This window comes from Mytilus trossulus, chromosome 12 (genome assembly GCF_036588685.1).
Source record: "Mytilus trossulus isolate FHL-02 chromosome 12, PNRI_Mtr1.1.1.hap1, whole genome shotgun sequence".
Lineage (NCBI taxonomy): Eukaryota > Metazoa > Mollusca > Bivalvia > Mytilida > Mytilidae > Mytilus > Mytilus trossulus.
The window spans coordinates 39,101,132-39,109,196 of record NC_086384.1 but is presented as its reverse complement, the minus strand read 5'-3'; the positions used below and the strand labels follow the sequence as shown (position 1 = coordinate 39,109,196).

General features: G+C 32.6%; 1 protein-coding gene across 1 annotated transcript; it reads left to right on the top strand.

The window, feature by feature from the left end:
- Positions 1-4,050: 4,050 nt before the first annotated feature.
- On the top strand, positions 4,051-7,658 carry LOC134693119 (perlucin-like protein). The gene is made up of 4 exons (XM_063553825.1): positions 4,051-4,126; positions 5,772-5,865; positions 6,545-6,752; positions 7,552-7,658. Exons 1-4 carry the CDS (start codon positions 4,067-4,069, stop codon positions 7,559-7,561), a joined length of 372 nt encoding a protein of 123 aa, XP_063409895.1. The 5' UTR covers positions 4,051-4,066; the 3' UTR covers positions 7,562-7,658.
- The last annotated feature ends 407 nt before the right edge of the window (positions 7,659-8,065 follow it).

The window sequence follows — 8,065 nt, the reverse complement described above, 5'->3', positions numbered from 1 at the left end:
TTCTCACAAACCAAATTACAAAGGTATAGAGATTATACATATTTCAATACAATTTCACAAATAAATAATGTACGAAGGTAGATAGAGGTGTTCGCAATTGTTCACCCAGAAATGTTCAATTTGTTATTGATCTCCTTAATAAGTTTACATAGTTCGTTCAGTTCTGTACATTTTTTAGAATTCATTAATTCATAAAACTTCAATGAGTTTGGTCTATTTCTATAGTAAAATGCAATACATTGTTTTCTACAATTATCAAAAGCTGAACAATTAAAAATGTAATGGTATTCATCACCAATGGCATCTAAATTACACAATATACATTTTCTGTTTTCTCTTTCTATGGTTTGCCATCTTCCAGTTTCTATTGGAAATTTCATGTTCAAAGTTCGAAATCTACGAAATAAGGATGCCTGTCATCCAAAATATTTTCTCAAACTCCAAAGTATCTTTAAATAAACGATAATATAATGCTTTTGATGATTCATGTAGGCTTGATAGCCATTTTGGTTTAAATTGATCTATCAAATTCTGTTTGATGGTTACATGCAGCCATGTTTTATTTACAAAAAAATATATTTTCCCATACATATGACAAGCCACACGTGTCTAGAATTGATTTGACTTGTTTTAACCATAAAATATTTGTACCATATTTAGCAGTTGCTAAGTTATACAAATAAAAGGCAAGTTGTTTGGTTTTCCAGTTACCAACTTGAACCAATAATTTATCATTCGTAACTTGATTGAAATATCTAATGGATATCTTCGCAATTCACCATAAATCATAAAATCAGGAGTAGACTTTTTTTACTCCAAGTAATATTTAACAAAATTTAATATGAACCCTCTCAATTATTGAATTATTTCCAAAACCCCAAACTTCACACCCATACAGAAGTATTGGTTTTACTATTTCATCACATAGATCAAGTTGGCATTCAATTGACAGATTATGTACTCTACCTTTTCGAATAATATCGTACATAGCATGATAATTCGTTTTTCGCAGAGTTATCAAAGGTGTTAATAATTGTTTGATCAAAAGAGCTTCTATGCTTCAGACAGAGGTGGTTACATAAAATTCTATAAATATGTTTCCTAATATTTACATAATTTTTCTTTGAAATCACGTTAATTAGTTAATTTAATTTAAAATATTCATGCAATTCATCAGGAGTTTAATATAACGTAATTCAAACTATGTAACTATATAATAGTGTTGAGTGAAACAACAGACAAATTATAATCTTTGACATAATTATCTAAATATTCGAAAGTGAGCCAGCACTTACATTGTACTACATTAGATCAGACCTAGGTTTGCAATGGATCTTGATATCGCGTTTTTGTTCTTGGTTCTAAATATTGTATTATTTCCAACAGGACATACAAAACGATTTACACTGAGACATGATAAGAAATATTATGAGATGTACAAATTTAACATTTCTGCACGATCATCTATCGAATGTGCAGCGAAGTGTTACGAAATAAGTTCCTGTACATTTTATAGCTACAGTGTTGTTGATTCGATTTGCTTGATACATTCAACTGATATTTACAGCGGCCAGATGACAATGCAAACAGATTTAAAATGGCGAATATTTGAACCAGATAAAGGTATATGTATTTATTTGTTAAACACTATTTCCCCCTTTAACTTATAGATTGAACGCCAAATAGTTTTGAGAAGACAACTGTTTCTGTGATGAGTTTCTTATAATAACGGAACAATATAAACTTAATAAATATGTTGTCAATAAATATGTGTTCAATAAATATGTGGTCAATAAATATGTTGTCAATAAATATGTGGTCAATAAATATGTTGTCAATACATATGATGTCAATAAATATAATGTCAAAGGAAAAGATAACTTTTTTTTCTGTATTTGTAAACTTTAATAAAACTATTTATTCCTGACAAAGCTTTGTATTGAAAAGTTTTTCACTATACATATACGAATTCAAATCTGTAAAAAGTACAATTAATGACATAAAAATAGCTACATAAAGATAACAAAGAAATAAGTTAATTTGATCCTAGTTAAGACATATTTCCTGTGATTTTACCGATTATTCTATGACTGTAAATTCGTATGGCGGGTGATGTCTTCATAACAGGACATGCGTTCTCTGTTGACGAAACCAGTATAACAGTTTTTATATACAGCTCTTGTAATTCCACAAAAAATGTAATGAATTATGATTATCAAACATTTTGCATTCAAGTGTTTTTTTGTGTATGCTGAGTTGCTGAATTTGCTTTGACAACATATTTATTGTTTCGTTATTCTAATAACCTCATTATAGATACTACACTTTTAATTTTGTGCGTCAGACGCTCCAAGACCATGAAAAAGTGTTGTTGTAATAATAATATCAGGGTTATCATTCAGAAAGCGCGATACTTTATGAACTCAAGCTTAAAACAAGAATATTAACCTCCAAAAAAGGAACATTGGTGCGTATTATATATTTCAAAATGGCTATACCGGATGCTCCTCGCTTAATGTTAATCATTGATAAGTGTTTACAACATAAGATTAATACAAGGGAAAGAGTCGGAATATATCGAAGGGATATTTAAGAGTTCCAAATGGTAAAGTTGAAATAATCCCTTCATAAAGTTTACGGAAGCCATCATCAGTTTATTGACCGTTACGGAATAACCGTTTCACAGATGATATCGGATATGATCCTGAAGCCTCGGTCACACCTTACCGGATAGCACGAACGGACGCCTAACGGATGAAAATAAAAGTTGTCCGTTGACAAAATTGTATCCGTTGGGAGTCCGTTGAAGTTCTGACCGAATAAAACGGATGCATAACGGGCACACAACGGATATGCAATGTACGAGAAACGGACACATACCGGACAGAACGGATGTCGAACGTACATCCAACGGACGAGTAACGCATAATACGGACACATAACGGAAGCATACCGGATAAAACGGATGAACAAGATATACGGAAAAATCAAAGGCGATTTTAATAGTACATGTTAATCGCATAAATATCAAAAACGTTTCTGTGTAACTGGTTTTGTCTTCAAAATTGTCTGGCCTGAATAAGAAATGCGTGATTGTGAAGACGTGCCTATACTCTAAGATCGATTATGAATAATAAGAATTCATGAACCTTAAGAAATCTGACATACCAATAATTGGCATTTCTGACGCGAAATATTCAATTGGCAATTATCCGTTTCAGACCCGTTCAACATCCGTTTAATCCGTTAAACGTCCGGTAGAAGTCCGTTGGTGAATTTATATTCCAGACAACCAACGGATGTAAAACGGACACGTAACGGATACAAAACGGAAACGAAACGGACGAGTACCGTACAAAACGACGTCTAACGGACGTTCAATTCACATTTTATCCGTTGGACGTCCGTTCAAAGTTTTGAACATGTTCAAAAATTTTCCACCGGACATAACGGACGTTGACGGATAAAACGGAACCTTAACGGACATGCAACGAATATGGACAGACGTTTAACGGATAATAACGGACGTCTAACGGACATGAACGGATTAAAAAAAGTTATGCGTCAGGCGGCCGTTCGAGCTATCCGGTAAGGTGTGACCGAGGCTTTATGTCGTAACTACAATACCCTTCCCTTTTCACGATTGTAACCTACTGAATGAGACTTTTTACCGGATTTGTAATAACATAAGCAACATGACGAGTGCCACATCTGGAGCAGGATCTGCTGTCTGATTTAAAGCAACCGAGATTGCCCCAAATTGTTAGTGGGATCCGAGTCTTGAGTTTTCTATGGTATGTCTTCTGTGCTATTATTTGTCTGTTTGTCATTTTATTTATAACCATGACGTTGTCAGTTTATTTTCAATCTACGAATTCGACTGCCCCTCTGGTATCTTTCGTTCCTCTTTATTAATCTCAAGTTAAAGTTAAACTGGTAATTGGCGGCTCAGGAAGGTTAATTAAACATACTTCATATGTTACACCAATAAAAATATAGTCTACATATCTACATATTAAATATTTTTGTTAAATATCTATTTGTAGCGTGTTTAAAAGGCTGGAAAATGTATCTATACGACTGCTACTATTTCAGCAAGGATCAGAAGAATTGGACAGATGCAAAGGTTTGCAATATAGTAGCATTGGAATATCATATATTATATAAAAGATATCAATAGTTATATTATTGTTTTTGAGATCATTTAAAAAAAAGACTTTATGTTCTAATTAAATATACTTTCATTCATATGACTTTGAACTGAAGATTTTTCTTTTCTGTGAAATATTAACTTAGATATGTTTTTTAAGACACTTATTCCTTTAAATTACCTAAAATAAATAGGTGACGTGTTCACCTGCCGCTTGAATCGAAGTTAGATAACATTTTGTCAAAATCACTAGCACCATATCAGGATGTACAAACATAGAGCCAGAACTCACCAGCACATACATGTATCAGGAGATGTCTTTAGTGTAAAATGCAAATTTACTAATAATTAATCTTAAGTTGGTGCTATTATCACTTTGTTATTAGGTTATATTTTCTCAGTTATAGCCAGCGAATCGCTTCGGCATTTGTTTTCCTAATATCATATCGGATTTCGTGGATTCGTGTAACGAGTTGGCCAAGCAAATGGTTATCATATCTAGCAAATTTTGTAGTGATTATTGAAAAGCACAAACTGCGACGACCTGGTAATAGAATAATACTGTAAGCCAACTTATTTTCGCGAGCGATTTATTTTCGCGACATTCGCGAGTAGAAATATAACGCGAATATAGATCGTCGCGAATATGTTTAACTTGGATCTTTACTTATCAAACTACATCAAGTAGATAAGTAAATCGAGAAATTAAGTAGCCTCGAAGTGGACTAGAAATCGTAAAACGCGAAATAAAGTATCCGCGAAAGTAAGATGGTTTACAGTAAGTCAAACTGTTTTGATATGTCTTTTCAAGACAATACCTGTGTGATCTAGCAATTTCAATAAACACAAACCTTATGAATTGGTTCCATCTGAATCGCATTCTAGTAACGTTTATACTATACTTGTATAAATACAAGATGTGTTATATATGATTAAATATGAATCAAGACTAACTGAAACCATCTTAATTCATCTTTGCTGAACATGCTGAAGCAGTTGAAACTATGTTTTATAATGGTTTTGTTAAGGGGAGGGGATATACTTAAACAGAGAAGTACAATGCAAACATATGTCATAAATCACATGGGTACTTATCTGAATATGCAACTAATTGTCGTTTGGGCTCATAGAAAGAGAGTATTTTCATATCGTTCAGGAGATGCATGCATGTAATATTTTCAAGTGAACAACATTCGCGATATCAATCTTGCAATAGTTGAAAGCTTTTTCTACAGATAATGTATTTTATTCGTGATGTTCATATGTTAAGCAGCGATCTTGGTATCATAAATAAATACTTCTATTGAATATAAATACGTACAATTTACTTTTTTCTTTCGGAATTTAGTTAGTATTGTGACGCATATACTTTGTCCTGCATTCAGGGAATGGAATTTGATGAGACTCTCATATAAGTGAAAGGTCTAGCGCTATAATACATGTACCAAGCTCAATCTATAGTTTTCAACATTTCAAAATAGCTGTATCAAGTCAGGAATATGACAGTAGTTGCCCATTCGTTTGATGTTTTTTATCATTTTATTTTGACAATTGATTAGGAACTTTCCGCTTTAAATTTTCCTCTGAGTTCAGTATTTTTGTGATTTTACTTTTTTCACAGTCATCTTGCCAAAGCAAAGCAAGTATGCTAGCAGAGGTTGTATCATCGGACCAGAGAGATTTTCTGAAAACAAAAGCTGAAGAAAACAGATATAGTATGTATAACAAAAGAACAAAAGAACATATATTGATAAAAAAAAATAAGGTTAAAAAAATCATATCTGACGAGGTTTAAACATTTCACTGATTTGGTAGTGGAAAAGCACACATCGTGTGTGAAACTGGTAAGTGGATAAACGTGGAAAGCATTTGTTGTTCCATTGATTCATATAATTATTTACATTTACACCGTATTTATAAGCTCTTATACAATGTTGATTTCTAATGTCATCGAAATATTTTTTACGCTAAATGGATCCCTGCATCCGTCTCTGAACTAATTACAAAGTCTTTGTGTATGTTTGATATTGTTCAATCTTTATTATTATGCACAATAACAAACGTGTCTAAAGAAATTTGACGATTATTTTTCATACATGTATAACAAAAAATATCTTCGCATATTATTTCCATTAGAGAATGCACCCATAAATGACGAAAAAAATCTTCATCGCAAGCAATACGCTAATATACGTTTTCGTATGAACAAATTATATCTTGTATGAATTTTTGGTACTCTTAAATTTCGTACTGTTTTGGGTCGTTTTAACATTTTTTGATTAGAGTGTCAATGATGTGTCTTTTGTAGACATGACGCGCGTCTGGCGCAAAAATAAAATTTTAATCCTGATTATCCTGAGTTTATTTGTTGCATCATTTATCGTTTTGTTTTAGCGTTTTGGTTGGGAGGGACCGACATTGTGACTGAGAGTGTATGGATGTGGACAACCAGTCAAACGACCTTCACATTTACAGACTGGCATCCCAATAACCCAAGTAATGATGACGGAAATGAGAATTGTCTGGAAATGCGACAATCGGTTGATTTCCTATGGAATGATAATTTCTGTTACCACACCAATAATTACATCTGTCAAAGACCGTAAGTTTCTTAACTATATTTCATGACACCCTTATTATACCTTGCAATTGATTTCTTATCTGGTTATTAATGTCACTTTCAACACTATTGTGCAAGTTCGTATCGGTCACTTTGTATTGGCGGAGGAAGCGGGAACACAAGAAAATCACAGACTATAGGTAGAAAGACTTGCAATCATTGTCAATTAATATTTGAGTCGAGCACACCTGCTTCATGCAGGATTCAAACTAACAAAAACAGTGTTGATAGAATAGAGATACAGTAGTATGTTCAACCACGCGGCCATCGAAAGCCTTCGACGATTATGATCTTTTAAAAATTGTAAAACTGAATTTGTTATACATTGTTTTCAAATGGTAGTCATACTTAATTTTTACAGAGACGAAGTGTTTATTTCAGCATACTAGTATTTTTGGTATGCTGATCAAACCGACGGTTGCAGCATGTGGAACAGGAGCCGCTTTCTCTTATGGTACACCTGCTATCCCTCCACTTTTTGTGGGGTTCGTATTGCTTAGTCTTCGGTTTTCTATAATGTGTTTTGTGTACTATTGTTTGTCTGTCATTTTCTTTTTAGACATGGGGTTGTCAGTTCAATTTCGATCTATGGGTTTGAATTTCCCTCTGGTATCTTTAGGCCCTCTTTTTATGTATGTTGTTCAGTAAAAGTAAACGTCAACAGAAAGTCTTGCTGCTTTGTTGTTTGTGTAATCAAGAAATAATAAATGTTGCAATAAAAAGTGTTCTTGGTTTCAAATACAAGATAGAAATATAATAACGTTTCTTTTATCTATTATAGGTATATCTAAACAGTTGAACAGGATATTCAAAAGAACAAGAGAAAGCACTCCATCATCATATAATTGTATCATTTAAGCTTTATACATGCATTCTGTTTTACAAACTGTACTTGTACATGAACAAGAAAAAACGCATTTGTGACAAATTTGACGACGACAAAGTTCAGCTCCAGACATTTGTTATGAATGTTTAAACAAACTCAAACGCCAAGTTGATTAGAATTGGCATTACTTTTATGAATGTAATTTTGTGTAAAATTTTGAAATATATCCTTTTTTAATATATTGCATGAAATGTTCTTAAGTAGGACTGTATATAATCCAGATTTTCAAAATGTTAAATGTTAAATATTTCATACAATTAAAAATTGGTCGACCTCTTGGTTTCACAAATTCCTTCTCACTTATTATTGAACAGTCAAAAACATATACGGAGATAATTCAAATTCAAAAGAGATATTGACCTGTTGGTTCAGACTCTTTGAAACAACACATTGATAGTGAATAAATTTT